This window comes from Anopheles gambiae, chromosome 2 (genome assembly GCF_943734735.2).
Source record: "Anopheles gambiae chromosome 2, idAnoGambNW_F1_1, whole genome shotgun sequence".
Taxonomy (NCBI): Eukaryota; Metazoa; Arthropoda; class Insecta; order Diptera; family Culicidae; genus Anopheles; species Anopheles gambiae.
In genome coordinates, this window is record NC_064601.1 from 82,333,168 (window position 1) to 82,349,900 (window position 16,733).

The 16,733-nt window shown below is 42.4% G+C and overlaps 1 protein-coding gene and 1 long non-coding RNA gene across 2 annotated transcripts in view; one reads left to right on the plus strand and one right to left on the minus strand.

Annotated features, from left to right (window-relative positions):
• LOC133391888 (uncharacterized) overlaps positions 1 to 16,733 on the plus strand; it is a 77,356-nt gene that overhangs the window by 53,117 nt on the left and 7,506 nt on the right. The window lies entirely within an intron of this gene.
• Positions 7,117 to 8,120, minus strand: LOC133391829 (histone H1-like). The gene has a single exon (XM_061648264.1). The coding sequence runs from the start codon at positions 8,015 to 8,017 to the stop codon at positions 7,268 to 7,270; it is 750 nt and encodes a 249-aa protein (XP_061504248.1). The 5' UTR covers positions 8,018 to 8,120; the 3' UTR covers positions 7,117 to 7,267.

Genomic DNA, 16,733 nt, shown 5'->3' on the forward strand with positions numbered 1-16,733 from the left:
TTTCTTTTTGTCACTGAAATATTCAATTTCAAAAAAGTAACATCTTTTGGGGCAAAAGAGCCATCTCTATTTGGGGCAAGTGTGCCACCATCTTTCATAGGCGCGAGCTGTCAAAAATGTAAACATTGTTGTAGCGTTCAGTGGTATGGTCCGCTTTTACGAGCGTGTTCTACTCCGGAAAAACAGACCAGCATCAACCCATATTGCGATACAGTTTGTGATGAAAAGGGGTTCATTGGTGACTCAAGAAATGTAGGAATACATACACTAGTGGTACAAACGTAATAATTTCCAATTATCAAAGAAATACGGTTATTTTAACCAGGTGGCCGTCTTGCCCCATACGAGTGGCACTCTTGCCCCATAGCCCAAAAAACAACGTCTTTTTGGACCCTTTTTAAAACGCTTCAAAAACTGTTTTATTTGCACTTTTTTCAAGCGAAACTCATTTTTAAGTGAGGAAATAGATGTAAAATGGTTATGAGATTGAAATCGGCTTTTGAAAAACACGTTTTAGTGAGTTATAGCTTGAAATCCTTAAGGTGACACACTTGCCCCAAATTCCGCTAGGTACACTACTGGACAAAAAAAAGGATTTTTTCTATTTTTATTAGTTTTTTCGACATAATTGGCTTGGAAAGAGATATTTAAGGTATGCCGAGGTGTTTGTATGTGTGAAATGCATAATTACGTCATCATTTGTTAAACGCACGCTTATGTGTGTGTGTGTGTGTGTGTGTGTTTTTTTTTTTTTGTTTTACAAGGAGGGGGAATCTTCGAAAGACTCCCGTTGTCGCACGGGTGTTGACATGGGATTCTTACCCAGTAAACCCCCTCCTTGGGCCATATACCCTTCCCCATGGGTTCACCTTTCGGTATGCTTCTTGGGGAAGGGCTTATGCATTAGCATTGCATCCTCGCTATTGCACAATGAACCAGAGTTCGCGAGACAGATCCAAAGTACTATCAAACATCACACAGCAATAGAGCTCACAATCAATACACCAAGCACTTCACATTTCGCATACTGCTCCATGGGGCACACATACAAAACACTCCAAACCGTACCACGTTCACACGCGTCCCAGGTCCTGATCTCCTCTCCACAGCTGGTCCAGCCTTGTCAGGATCAGTCTCATACATGTTGTTGCAGCTTCCCACAACTCTTCGCTATGTAGCATCAGCTGCACTAGGTTGGTCTGTCTTATGGCGGTTCTGCACTTCGTGTCAAGCAGCTGGCGCTCCTCTAGGAAACGTGGACAGTAGAACATTACATGTTCCGCAGTCTCGTCATTGTCCTTACATACTGGGCATCGAGGTGAAGAAGCGTGCCGGAATTTGTGGAGGTAGCTCCTGAAACACCCGTGGCCAGAGAGCATCTGCGTGACAAAATAATCCACGTCACCATGTTTCTGGTTTATCCACATAGCTACATCGGGGATTAGCGTGAAGGTCCATCTCCCATTACAAGCGTTATTCCAAGCCGCCTGCCATCTTCGCATGGACTCCTCATTTGCCTCCTTTGGGGATACAGCACGAGTATCTCCCGTGCGTGAGCTCTGGAAATTTACGGAGTCCTCCTCTAGGGTGATGCAAAGGGGCATCATACTCGCAATTACGCATACTGCTTCATATGAGATGGTACGATACGCGCTAGCAACGCGTATGGCCATTTTTCGGTGCACCTTATTTATAGCGTACTGGTTCTGTTTATTTCTTAGTATGTGTGCCCATACTGGTGCTGCATACCTTATATTAGAAATGGCTACGTTGGCATGTAAGCGTCTTATTGTGCTGCTTGGACCACCTATGTTGGGTGTAAATTTAGCCAACGCGTTTGCAGTTTTTGTGGCCTTTATGCAAACTTCCTCAAGGTGGTTTCGGAACTTTAATCTGTCATCTATGATAACTCCAAGGTATTTGAGGCTTCTTATAGATTCTATTTGCTTAGTGCCTACCATTATGTGCGCTTTTTGGACCTCCTTGTGGCTACTTATGAGAATAAATTCCGTTTTGGCGTGTGCTATTTCCAACTTCATTTCTCGCATCCAATCGTCAATCCTGCCGGCAGCATCCGTAGACAGCAACTCGACCTCCTCTACACTATTTCCTACGACAGTCAGTGCAATATCGTCTGCAAACCCGATGACCTCAGCTCCTGTGGGTAGGGCCAGGGTTAATACTCCGTTGTACATAATGTTCCACAAGGTGGGGCCAAATACTGATCCTTGCGGTACGCCAGCAGAGATGGTAGCTATTTTTGTTCCCTCTTCCGTGCTATACTGTAGAACGCGCCCGCTGAGATAGCTTCTCAGTAGCCGACACAAATGCAAGGGGATTTTCATGCGCTCTAGAGCTTTTGCTATTTCCTCCCAGCTAGCAGAGTTGAAGGCGTTCTTCACATCGATGGTGATGATCGCGCAGTAACGAGCCCCACATCGCTTCCGTTGAAAGGCAGCATCACCCTTCACCAGTACCGCCTGTATCGCATCAACCGTGGAGCGCTTCTTGCGGAAACCGAACTGACGATCTGATAAGCCGTGTTCTCCTTCTGTATATGGTGTCAAGCGATCGAGAATTACCATTTCCAGTGCTTTGGCCAGTACGTCGATCAGTCCCAGTGGTCTTAGGGCTGATAAATTCCCTGGAGTCTTCCCTGGCTTTGGCATCAGGACTAACAACTGCTTCTTCCACACTGATGGAAACTGTCCTGTCGTAAGTATGTTGTGGAAAACTTTTTGGAACACCCTAGGGAACATCCTCATGGCCACTTTGACTGCTTCAGCGGGGATACCATCTGGGCCGGGGGCTTTTCCACACTTGAGGCGATCTGCGAGTTTTTCAATCTCTGTGGTCGTAATAGGCACAGGGGTGGATTCTGGCGAGTCGATAATCGAATTCAGTAGCGGAGGGCCATGGGTAGGAAACAGCTGCTGGATTATCTGGAGAAGCTTCACGGGGCATCTTTCCACAGGCTCCTTGGGTCTTCTTTTGTCCATAAGAGTTTCAAAAGCCAATCCCCAAGGCTTCCGAGCTATTTCGTCGCGTAGCTCAAGGTTTTTTTTTTCTTTTACTCAACTTTATCTCCCTTTTAAGATCTGATCTTAGCTTGACGTAGATAATTTTCAGTAGCTCTCTGTTAGAAGGATTGCTCTCGCGTTGTAGTTTCCTACGAGCAGCAATGCACTCAGCTCGGTGCTTCTTGATCGAAGAATTCCACCAGTATTCCGGTGGTCTGGTGTTTATTGGTGTTTTCCTTCTAGGCATTGTGACGTCACACGCTCGGCTCAGTGCAGACACGAGCTGAGAAGGATTTGCAACGTCTCCAAAGTCACCGAAATTCAGGGCCTCTACAAACCAGTCTTCGCAAAAGCTCTGTGTTTTCCAACCTCTTATATCCGTTGTCGTCGCCAAAGTTAGTTTACTCATTTGCCCCTTGTTGACAGCATACCGTATCACACGATGATCGCTGCCTGTAAAAGTATCGCTGACGCGCCAGTGTAGGTGCCAGGCCAGAGATGGGCTACAGAACGTAATATCTATCATAGATGTCCTTTCGTTTCTGCTGTAGGTAGCGGTTGAGCCGACGTTTCCCAGAACTACATTAAGTTGGGCAAAAGTTTCGAGCACTGCCTCTCCTCTGTTATTTGTCCGTTTACTCCCCCATTCGACAGCCCAGGCATTAAAGTCGCCGGCAATCACCAAAGGACTGCATCCCTCCAGTGCTGCACATAGATTGTTAAGCATTTCACTAAATTTTTCTGGTTCCCAGCTAGGAGGTGCATAGCAGCTGGCAAAGAATACTCCGTTAACTTCGGCTATGCAGAAGCCCTCGAACGTTTTTGAAACAACCCGCTGAATGGGATATCTTCGCACCGCCCAAATTGCTGCTGCGCCAGTTTTATCAGCCACCCAATTCGTAGATCCGATTGGAGCCCTGTAAGGCTCTGATATAATAGCAATATCTGCCTCCTCTTCAATCAATACCTGGCTCAGGAGGTCCTGGGCTGTTTCACAGTGGTTCAGATTTATCTGGACTACTTCCATGATGTTGTTTTTTTCGTCACTGGGCAGAATGCTCCACTCGAATGATGCGCGTTGAAACGAGCTGGACAGAACACACATCGAGGAGTTTTTTGGCACGCAGAAGCGAAGTGACCTTCATCTCCGCAGCGCAGGCAGCATTTACTCCTGTCTGGACCCTTGCAGTCCTGTGAGATGTGGCCCGTTTGCCAGCAGCGGTAGCATTTTCTGCTCGGAGTGCTGACCCGCACTGGGCAGACTGACCAGCCTATTTGTATTTTCCCTGCTGCTGTCATCGCCGGCACTAGCTTTGCTGGAAGTTTAACGATGGCAGTCTGCATACCCGAGTAAGAAGATTTCATTCTTACTTCCAATTTTCAGCCTTCGGTGCAGGCAAATTGATTTCGCACTTCTCGTTCGACATCAGCTGCCTCTGTCTCTTCATCGATATAGCGATATAGATATTTCGACAGTCTCCATTTGCCCAAGGGTTTTTACTTTTCCGGATTCTCCGATGACCTTTTGGATTTTTTCGGAATAATCTTCACTGTAGGTACCATCGTTCTTCTTTAGCTCAAAGAGTAAACCTCCATTTTTGGTACTTCTAACTCGTGCGACTTGTTTGCCAAACGGCTGTAGCTCGGGATCAGTCTTCAGTTTTCGAAGTATGTCCTTGTGTGTAGACACTTCGTTTGTCTCGACCAGGATCGCCTCCGTTTTCGGTCGCCATGAGGTCAGTTTAGTTGGACCATTTGGTGCACCAGGTCTACCTTGACCAACATCTGTGGCCGAATCTATTGTAGCCTTACGTTTGGCCTTTTTGCTGACCACCGTGCTCCATAACTCGCTACTCTCTGATTTCTCCTGCTCTTCAATAGGTTCTGGGGCTATCTGGTTACAATTTGGGGCATCGTTCTTTGCCCGTTTTACCTCCTCTGCTTCCTCTGGTGTTCTCACCTTCCTGTTTCTCTTCCCCGAGATCGGTGTAGTTGTAAGGCCTGCCTTGGGTTTTGGCTCAATGCGTGCGCTAGGTGTGTCATCGGCAAGAGTGTTGTTGTTGTTGGAATAGTTTATAGAGGCTTTGGCTCCAACGGAGTTCTTTCACCTCTTTTCGGTAAGAGTGCGAGGCGTACTGAAGTTTCAATCGCCAATTTTTGCCTTAGGGGAAAGCGGGGCAAAATGGGCATGTGGGGCAAAATGGGCACCCTCAATTTAAGCATTATTTGACTACAAAGATACTTTCCAATGCTCAAAATGTATTCATTAGAGTGTTTTATGAACACCATGTAAGTTTCATAACCCTTACATAACAAATAACTAAGAAAAATGCAAAATAAGGTTTAGCAGCATATTGATGTAATTTTTGCCATTTCGAAAATAAGCTTAAACGAGTGTCACAGGGATGCGTTGAAGTTTTTCATGATAATTTTTTAAAGATATGATATTTCTTTACAATTTGTCTGAAGAAAGCAAGGCGATTGAATGCGTATTTTTACTAATATAACAAAAAATACAAAAATGCTTTACGTGGGGCAAAATGGGCAGTTACGCTTGGGGCAAAATGGGCAGATGCTTTTGACATACGGCGCTTGGTGAGGCTATGGTGTTGTATTTGTCGCCTCAAAAATGATAACAGGCACAGCTTCAAAAGATTCGATTTTGAAGATTTGAACGTTTAAAAACAGTTTTAATTTTGATAACATATTTTTTTAAGAATTTTAAGGGCTTTTCTGACCAGCAAATCAAAAGATAGAACGAAAAATACATTTCACGAAACGTGCGCAAAAGTATAGACCATTACCTAAGCGCAGTTGTTGTGGCCCATATTGCCCCAGTGTTTTGACGTTTCACAGTTTGTTTACATATGCCCATTTTGTCCCAGGGATATGCCCATTTTATGCCGCGTGTCAAAAAAGCTTCTCATAAAACATCAACTTTCATTTCACATTATTTTCATGTTTTTAAGTTGTTTTCATTCTATGTGGCAATTTTAATCCATAGATAAGGGTGGAGCCCTACAATAATGAAATAAAAATTGTGTTTTGTGACATATTCAAAGGAATATTCAGAAAACTGCTTAACATGCCCATTTTGCCCCGCTTTCCTCTATATAATCTCATTCGAGTTGCGACACGCAACTGAGTTACGAGTGACGATAGCGTTTCGCGGCAGTTTAAAAGGAGAGCCAAGCCGTTTTGCGCTTCAGTCTTCAGTTAGTTGTCAAGGTGTAAGGTTGCTGTTAAAAAATTCCACAAAATAATCATGGGTCGCGGAAAGCACTGCACACCAGAGGAGCGAAAACATATTCAGGGGCTGTTTCGTGAGAACGTCCCAATAAAGACAATCTGCAAGGCGTTCGACCGTTCGCGGACGTTTGTGAACAACGCCATTCGTAGCGAGGCTACGGGTAAGTCGACAGGTCGTCCGCGAAAAACAACGGCTAACGTTGACGCGCAGATTGTTAAAAAGAGCAGGGCGGACCCTTCCAAAACTTGCACTCGAATCAAGCAGGAACTTGGATTGCAAGTTTCGTCGAAGACGGTGTCTCGCCGTTTACACGACGCTGGGTTCGGTGCCGGGAGAGTTCAGAAGCGGAAGGAAGGTTCGGAAGCTGCTGCCGCACCACGGAGAAGCGCGCATTCGGTTTGCCGAAGAACATCAGCAGCTTCCGGAACCAGCAGCTCAAGAACCAGCATGCACCCTCAGCCGATGCGCCATGGGCACGCTTCCAGGGAAACGCATACCCGTAAGCACATGACAGAAACTCATCATCCGAGGCAGCTACGCGCTGCCAGGCAGTGAAAGACAATGATGGTCAACACATTGACCATTAGAATGTGTTTTCGCTCTGTGGAACACCGCAATACCACCTCCCAACCACCACTTAAAAGCCCTTTCCAGGGCTACCAAATAATTCTGAAAAGAACTATGTCTTTCCGCCAAAAAAAAAGTTCCTATTTTTAAGCCAACAGGTGTACATGATGATTTCTGTATCCTAAAATGGGTATAGGTATTAGGTTCGTTCAGTTGTTGGTACTACCTTCAATGTAATATGGCACCTCAAACGAAGGGTAAGTTAGAAATGTAATCCGCCGATCTATGTAATATGTAAGGTGTTCGAATGAAATGATGAAGTTCTTGAATGATTCGATTTGTAGTCCTGAAAAGGACTGTTGCTTGGAACCAAGAGAGCGTTATTGCAATGCTGTTGTAGAAGCATGCAGTATAACGTGTAGTAGGTGGTTTACTTCTTGGCTACAGCTGCCTTTTTGGGGGCAGCGGCTTTCTTGGGTGCGGCAGCCTTCTTGGGAGCGGCGGCCTTCTTGGCGGGAGCTGCTGCCTTCTTTGGTTTCGGTGCTTTCGGTTTGGCAGCCGCGGCCTTGGATGGCTTGGTGGATTTCTGCTTCGGGGCTGCCGGTTTCTTGGCGGCTTTCTTCGCTCCGTCGGCGGCCTTGGGTTTCTTAGCTGCGGCGGCCTTCGGTTTCTTGGCGGCGGCACCGTCAGCCTTCTTGGTGGTCTTCTTGGCGGCGGCCTTCTTCTCTCCGGCGGGCTTCTTGGCTGCGGTCTTCTTCTTCTTGTCCGCGGCAGAGGCCGACTTCTTGGGGGCCGCTGCCTTCTTCTTCTTCTCCACCGCTGGCTTCTTAGCTGCGGCCGAGAGCTTGAATGAGCCCGACGCACCGGTTCCCTTGGTCTGGACCAGCTTGCCGTTGGCGACGGCAGTCTTGAGGGCCTTCTTCAAGAAGGTGGCCAGCTTGGTCACGTCAGCCTTGTAGTTGGCCGCCACGTACTTCTTGATCGCCTGCAGCGAGGAACCGTTGCGTTCGTTGAGTGCCTTGACGGCGGCCAGCAGCATCTCGTTGACCGGAGGATGTCCCGCTGGCTGCTTGGGCTTCTTGGGGCCGGCGGCCGCCTTTGGCTTCTTCGGTGACTTGGCCGTGGCGGCTGGGGCAGCAGCTGCTGCAGCCGGGACTTCGGTCGCTGCGGAATCGGCCATCGTAGTTGCTTTCGCGCTTGTTTGAGGGGTTATTCGCTTTCACTCACACACTGACACAGCAATGTTTATGTTTATGCTTATGCTCACCTATGCTCGGGGGTGACTCGAATTTGGGAACTTGAGAGGAAACACATTGAAAGCTTATGTCAGATTTTCGATGCGGTTGTCAAAGAAAGTTGCAAAAATACTGTTGTACTTTCTATCGACAATAACCACATATTTGCTCTGAACACTTGAATCAGATGATTGTCTCGGGTTGGCAAAATGTTAGGCTTTCAAAAAATGTATACTTTACCTCTAAACTAGCTCTACCGAAGACGAAAATAGCGATAGAAGTGCGGATTTGCGAGACGCTGCAGCGATAGGATGGGATGTTTTGTGGTATATCTCCTGTAAACCGCATTTCCGGTACCTCAAGGGTGGTAAAATAGTGAGTTTAACATTTTTCCTACCAAAGTACATCTAATGAATGATAAATGGTAGCAGCAAAGTGTATTAAAATGGCAAAACAAAATGCATCCTCCAGCGTCAGATCGATCGAAAACCGAGTGACGTTTGCTTGTTTGGGTTGGCTTGGTGTATCGAGATAGTAAGAAATAATTCATGTCCTATGCATTTGTATGTATGATAAATGAAAAGTTTGGTAAAAAATGCATACTTAAACTTGTATTAACTTGGATATGATCAATAATGTTCCACAATTCACCAAGGCAATGCAAGTAAAGTTTGCTCTACGTGGCGTTTGACAGATGTGCATCAGAGATGATATGCTACGGATGGCGTATGGAAGCCGATGTGGATAGAGTCACAGGATCGGTGCAATTTAGGAATAAGGAACCACAATCGGCATGAAATGTGGTCGGAGAAGTTCACAGGTAATTGTCATGTGTTTGTGTTTGTTATAAGATTCCGGGAACATTCGGGACCAAATGTGTGAGGCTTGTATCATTAGCTAGTGGCGCATTACATCCGGCCAGACAACATAACAGTCAGGTGAAAAAAACACTCAAGGCATTTTTATGAGGATGTCTTCTAACAGTCTGATTGTGGACATGATACAACGAGCCTCTCATGGTCACCATGTGGAGCGAAATTTGAATGAATTGTCTAGATGCTCCTGAGGGAATTGTCTAGATGATTGTGGTGCTGGCTGACCCAATAGATTTTATAGTAAGCACAGACTATTCGTGTTTTTTGGAAAGATGTAAACATATCGAAACGAAATAAAACAATCGCTCAAAATTGATTACACATAATCATACATTATGTCTAACTTAGTCTTCTTGGCGGAAGAGCATATAGCATAGTCGATTGTCTTATTGAGGATATTGGTGCGTTCAATTGCGTGATCTTTGTTATGGGCAGAGCTTTTGAACTGGCAAGTTTGAAAAAAGCACTCATAGTTCCCTTGTAATCCAACAGAGAACGCTTTTGCTCGTGGATTTCAGGATGCTCACAATTTGAAGCATTTGGCATTATTCAGGCCTATCCTATTCTCTCGTAACCCGAACCGGGTAAATTTTCTTGTAAAACGGCATGCGTTTTTGAGATATCCCCTGGAAAGGAGTAAAGTAGTCGTGTCTTCTGTTTATAATCTTTTATGTGATCTGTAAATGACAACATAATGGTATAGTCCGCCTAGCGCGATAAGAACTAGAACCAATGACGATGGGTCTTTTGGTCGTGTCATTAGCTAATGAGTGGGCGTTATCATTATTTATTTATAAATAAGTTTAAAAAAATGGAAAATAATAATAGATGAGTGGACATACAGTGGCCGGCAATATAAAGTGGCCACTACTTACAATTTTACATTTTTTACATTTTTTCCGTGAAAAATGAAGTTATTGTACTGCTTTATTTTTTGAAACATTGCTCGTAATATGCTTAAGAATGCGCAGTACCATAGCATGACAAAAATGAGAAGTTTGCTTCAAGAAAAAAATATTTTTTCCAAAATTGACCAAAATCACTGTGCCAAAATAAAGTGCCCACTTTATTCATTGTACAGAAAATATTTTTCTGAACAAATATAACACCAAACTTATAATTTATATGCGTTCCTCTCGCATTCTTTACATGTTCGAGGACCTTTGACATAATTTATTTTGTTTTATTTGCACGTATTTGGCATTTGTTCTTCCTAGGAGTATTTCAGAGCTTTAACATATTTTGTTTTTCGTAATCACGTCATTCTCACCACATTTGCATCAAAATTTGCTCACGAAATCTCGATAGGATTAAAGTTAAGCCTAAGTGGGAGCCATTAAAAAAGTTTTATTCGATTTGATTGAAAAAAATAATTAAAAATTCTTCGTGTATAACTTGAGTCGTCTTCCGGTTCTCAATTTACTAACTCCGTATTTTTCACAGAAAACAGATAAATTCACACAGGATGCTTATATAAGTATTAGCTTTCATTATGCCGTCGATTCAAACCATGCTCCCCACTTCTCGTATAGAAATCCACTCCCTGGTCATCACATTGCACTCTTCATACATATTGGTTTGTTCGATCGCGTCTAGATATTTTTGAACATCAGTTCTAATTTGGACTCATCTGTCCAAATATCAGTTTTTCAACAATCTTACGATATATCTGCATGTTCTTGATCATATTGAAGCCAATTGGCTTTGTTAGTCTTGCTGTAGCTCGGGCGAGGAACTTGAAGGACGCCACATCTAACGAGCAGTAAATTACGAAAATTGCAATGTGATAGCTAGGGGGTGTTTATCTTTAGGAGTAGCGGGAAAACTGGTGTGAATCGAAAGTACAACTATGGCTTATACCTTTTTTAACATTCTTCATCAAAACTTTGGGATATTTCTTTTAAAAAAATGGGGTTTGAAAACTAAAAACATGTTCCTACAGGCTAACATCTCAACACACACAATCAATACAAAAAACATTTCTCAACTAGTATCGTATAAAACACCTTGCATGTCCTCCATGAAGTCTAAATATTGGTTCCATCGAGAATTTGTGGCAGATTCTATGTGCGAAGGTGGATAAAACTGGTGTCATAAACAAATAAATTTAAATTTAAAACTCTTGATAACGCTTGAGAAGAACTAGATGCAAAAACTAAATGCAGAACTAGATAAACCTTTGAAAATTAGAAAAAAATACGCTAAAGATCCTCGAACATGTAAAGAATGCGAGAGGAACGCATATAAATTATAAGTTTGGTGTTATATTTGTTCAGAAAAATATTTTCTGTACAATGCATAAAGTGGGCACTTTATTTTGGCACAGTGATTTTGGTCAATTTTGGAAAAAAATATTTTTTTCTTGAAGCAAACTTCTCATTTTTGTCATGCTATGGTACTGCGCATTCTTAAGCATATCACGAGCAATGTTTCAAAAAATAAAGCAGTACAATAACTTCATTTTTCACGGAAAAAATGTCAAAAATGTAAAATTATAAGTAGTGGCCACTTTATATTGCCGGCCACTGTACAAATATTTGTTGGAAAAGGAGCTACATGCAGTGAACACCAAATATGTACAGCTTTGTTATATAGAACAATTTTTGTCTTGAAATAGATTGGTGATCATAAATATCGATAATGTTAATTTTGATTAGACATAGACAACAATATCTGTTTTAGTAGTCTGTTTAAAACGTCTTCCAAATGAAGAAGTCAGCAGTTTAAAAAGTATTTGTCGTATTTGAGCAAGCTTGGAATAAAGAAACGGTTACGGACATTAATTAGTGATTTGAAACCCCTACAGAAGAAAAATGGAAATTAGAGTAGGTGTGATTGCTTCAATGGCATGTTGTTAGCGAGTGCCCTTGCTTGTTGTGTTGGCAAGCGACGAAACGACGTTGCTATGTAAATAGAAGCATTTTCTTAATGTTGGAAGCATATAAGCTCAACTAACCTAAAGACATGTTGTTGATAATATGTTAGATAGACGTTTTGGCTCGTAAGGAGTTCTTTCGCCTCTTTCTCTTGAACGTCATGATGATAGCAGCTAAAGCAGGATTGCGGCGCGAGCTTAAGGGGAGTGAACAGCCCAGAAATGTTCAGAAGGAAAGTCTTAGAGGATCGCGGAAAAGTTGAGATTATCACACCAGTAGAAAAAGTACGGCGCCGGTCTGGTGGTACAATCGTCAACTCGTGCGACGTAACAACATGCCTGTCATGAGTTCAAGTCCCGAATAGACCGTGCCCCCGTAGGACTGACTATCGTGCTATGGTAACAATAAGTCCCTGAAAGCCAAGCTCAATTCACTAGGTGGGTATAGGCAGGCCTTGACCAGCAGCGGTTGTTGTGCCAAAGAAGAAGAAGAAGAAAAAGTACGTCGTACTAATTAGGACAAAGCATCATGTAAGGTTGAAGAAGTATAGAGGAATTTGGGGCAAGTGTGCCATACGGGGCAAGAGTGCCACCAAGCATTTTTCCTGAAAAACTTTAGTTTAATGATCAATTGTGTATACTGTTGGTTGCTTTCCAATGACAAGGTATACTGAGCCGAATTTCATATTGACCAATCGATATTTCGCATTGTTTTGAACTGATTTATATTGAGCTTCAAAATTGTGCAGAATATTATATTTTTTTCATCCAACCAAATAAGCTCTCAAAAATGCGAACAATCAACCGAGAAAATATTTACACCACCGTATAGCTGAGAAAACGTGAAATTTGTTGTGGGGTTAGTTGAAAAAAACTTTCTTTTTGTCACTGAAATATTCAATTTCAAAAAAGTAACAACTTTTGGGGCAAAAGAGCCATCTCTATTTGGGGCAAGTGTGCCACCATCTTTCACAGGCGCGAGCTGTCAAAAATGTAAACATTGTTGTAGCGTTCAGTGGTATGGTCCGCTTTTACGAGCGGTTTCTACTCCGGAAAAACAGACCAGCATCAACCCATATTGCGATACAGTTTGTGATGAAAAGGGGTTCATTGGTGACTCAAGAAATGTAGGATTACATACACTAGTGGTACAAACGTAATAATTTCCAATTATCAAAGAAATACGGTTATTTTAACCAGGTGGCCGTCTTGCCCCATACGAGTGGCACGCTTGCCCCATAGCCCAAAAAACAACGTCTTTTTGGATCCTTTTTAAAACGCTTCAAAAACTGTTTTATTTGCACTTTTTTCAAGCGAAACTCATTTTTAAGTGAGGAAATAGATGTAAAATGGTTATGAGATTGAAATCGGCTTTTGAAAAACACGTTTTAGTGAGTTATAGCTTGAAATGCTTAAGGTGACACACTTGCCCAAATTCCGCTAGGTACACTACTGGACAAAAAAAGGATTTTTTCTATTTTTATTAGTTTTTTCGACATAATTAGCTTGGACAGAGATATTTAAGGTATGCCGAGGTGTTTGTATGTGTGAAATGCATAATTACGTCATCATTTGTTAAACGCACGCTTATGTGTGTATGTGTGTGTGTGTGTGTGTGTGTGTGTATTATTTTTGGCTCAATGCGTGCGCTAGGTGTGTCATCGGCAAGAGTGTTGTTGTTGTTGGAATAGTTTATAGAGGCTTTGGCTCCAACGGAGTTCTTTCACCTCTTTTCGGCAAGAGTGCGAGGCGTACTGAAGTTGCAATCGCCAATTTTTGCCTTAGGGCAAAGCGGGGCAAAATGGGCATGTGGGGCAAAATGGGCATTCTCGATTTAAGCATTATTTGACTACAAAGATACTTTCCAATGCTCAAAATGTATTCATTAGAGTGTTTATGAACACCATGTAAGTTTCATAACCCTTACATAACAAATAACTAAGAAAAATGCAAAATAAGGTTTAGCAGCATATTGATGTAATTTTTGCCATTTCGAAAATAAGCTTAAACGAGTGTCACAGGGATGCGTTGAAGTTTTTCATGATAATTTTTTAAAGATATGATATTTCTTTACAATTTGTCTGAAGAAAGCAAGGCGATTGAATGCGTATTTTTACTAATATAACAAAAAATACAAAAATGCTTTACGTGGGGCAAAATGGGCAGTTACGCTTGGGGCAAAATGGGCAGATGCTTTTGACATACGGCGCTTGGTGAGGCTATGGTGTTGTATTTGTCGCCTCAAAAATGATAACAGGCACAGCTTCAAAAGATTCGATTTTGAAGATTTGAACGTTTAAAAACAGTTTTAATTTTGATAACATATTTTTTTAAGAATTTTAAGGGCTTTTCTGACCAGCAAATCAAAAGATAGAACGAAAAATACAATGACAATAATAATACAATAATCGCTACAATGACGTGAGAGTAAACATTCAGCGAGAGAGAGAAAGCGGTGAGAGCAGAGCTCTCTTAGCAACGCGCGTTGCTGCGAAAGGATTTGCTCCATGCAACACTACCAGCCCGCGGGTAGTGAGGGCAATGGTTACTTAGATTTTTTGTTTACACAAACCGAATTGAAAACACATGGTATTGGATATAATGATTTTTTTAATAATTAAAGTTGCAAATTAGCCACCTGATGATAAAGTGTCCCATCTCATACCCTTTCCCATTATTAATCAAGATATTCAAGGCAATATAAAAAAATGTTTGAAAACTGTGCAAAATAGCTTATTTGTGACATGGTTGATATTCCAATTCATTCAATCATTAATAAAGCCAACCATACTCATTATTGGTGCTTAAGCACCTCGCATACTACATACATTCATTAACACGTAGCCGGATAGTCAATCCTTGCTACGGGGGGACGGTCCATGGGCTTGAACCCATGACGGACATGTTATTGAGTCGTTCGAGTTGACGACCACGTACCACGGGACCGCCCCAAATCTATTACTCCCTCAAATCTACTACTCCGCAATATTGGCTGAGTCGGGACAAGGACAACGCATGACAATAAGAGGCAGATGTAGCCGAGAGACCCTAAGCGGCCATATGCTAAAAAGCCTTGATGAAATTCCGAGCAAGAAAGCGGCGGATGTTGATGGCTTGAAAGTTAACGATTTGCTCGAGGGCGGGAAGAACTACTTATTTCAGGATGTCCTTCGGGAACAAAGCACTAAAGGAAGAGATTTTTCATTGCGCAACATGGCTGCAACATACTGCGCGTTAGGTGAGACAACCGTGCGCACTGCATTTAGCCGGATCAACATCAACTGCAGAATGATCCACAATGAAACTATGCTTACTGTAACGTGGTCAAGAGAGCTGAAAAGATTCTGACTGTATCTATCAAGAGTGACGGCAATATCTACCATGTGATGCTATCACCGTACTATGTTGTGGATTAAGAACAACCACGTTATAATTAAGGACACGTCAAATTAGAAGCAAAATCTGACAAATGTGGGGCGGCAAGAGTAAATAAAGTAGTTTGCAAGTAAATGTGAATTTAGTTAATTGATCTGGAAAGGCTATAACAGTGCTGAACCATTCTTTTCTATAACAGTATAGATTGGAATATTAGAACTATACATTTGGAATGGTTATATGAGGGGATATGTTCACTGTCGAAATCTGATATTTGGCACAACAATAACAATTGTCTCATACACAAATACCCTTTCCATTGAATACTTCAAAACCAGTTTCAGGATAATAAAATAAAATTTTGATGGCGTTTTTGGAAATGACCCTCATGAAATTAAAGACCAAGCAAATTTACATTGAAATTGTTCTAAGCATCTATTACTAATTACCTAACGTATGAAACATAAGTCGAAAAAAAAGAGTAGAAATGGAATTCGAACCACGTGCGATATCATATTTTTGTAGTTCAATCTTAACATTTATGGGCACAAAAAACAGAAGGCACCCTAATTTTTTAATCCACTGCACATCAATACGTTATTCAATGAACACGTTGTAGGGGTTACTACTTAGCTATGCTTTCCAAAAAAATCACGCCAATAACCAAAAAATAATAATCAAAAAATTATACATTTGCGTCTACAGAGGCATTTAAGATTTAAGATTTACATCAGTATGGCTCAAAAGTAGCCTCATCGATATTTAACGGTTCTGCAATGTACAGTAAGAACTGTAACAACAAGGAAGCTACAAGGTTAAAACAGTTGTAAGAACAAATAAGAACTCAAACACCTATGAGTTATGGTTGTTGCCACTGGACGTGTAGAGTTTGAAAATGATTCGAAATTTGAGGACATCCGGTAGATTTTACCGGGCCTTAACTAGTTCCTCTATATAATCTCATTCGAGTTGCGACACGCAACTGAGTTACGAGTGACGATAGCGTTTCGCGGCAGTTTAAAAGGAGAGCCAAGCCGTTTTGCGCTTCAATCTTCAGTTAGTTGTCAAGGTGTAAGGTTGCTGTTAAAAAAATCCACAAAATAATCATGGGTCGCGGAAAGCACTGCACACCAGAGGAGCGAAAACATATTCAGGGGCTGTTTCGTGAGAACGTCCCAATAAAGACAATCTGCAAGGCGTTCGACCGTTCGCGGACGTTTGTGAACAACGCCATTCGTAGCGAGGCTACGGGTAAGTCGACAGGTCGTCCGCGAAAAACAACGGCTAACGTTGACGCGCAGATTGTTAAAAAGAGCAGGGCGGACCCTTCCAAAACTTGCACTCGAATCAAGCAGGAACTTGGATTGCAAGTTTCGTCGAAGACGGTGTCTCGCCGTTTACACGACGCTGGGTTCGGTGCCGGGAGAGTTCAGAAGCGGAAGGAAGGTTCGGAAGCTGCTGCCGCACCACGGAGAAGCGCGCATTCGGTTTGCCGAAGAACATCAGCAGCTTCCGGAACCAGCAGCTCAAGAACCA

What these genes read in the sequence shown, in the direction of transcription:
- LOC133391829 (XM_061648264.1), bottom strand. Translation starts at nt 8,017, where the DNA reads ATGGCCGATTCCGCAGCGACCGAAGTCCCGGCTGCAGCAGCTGCTGCC.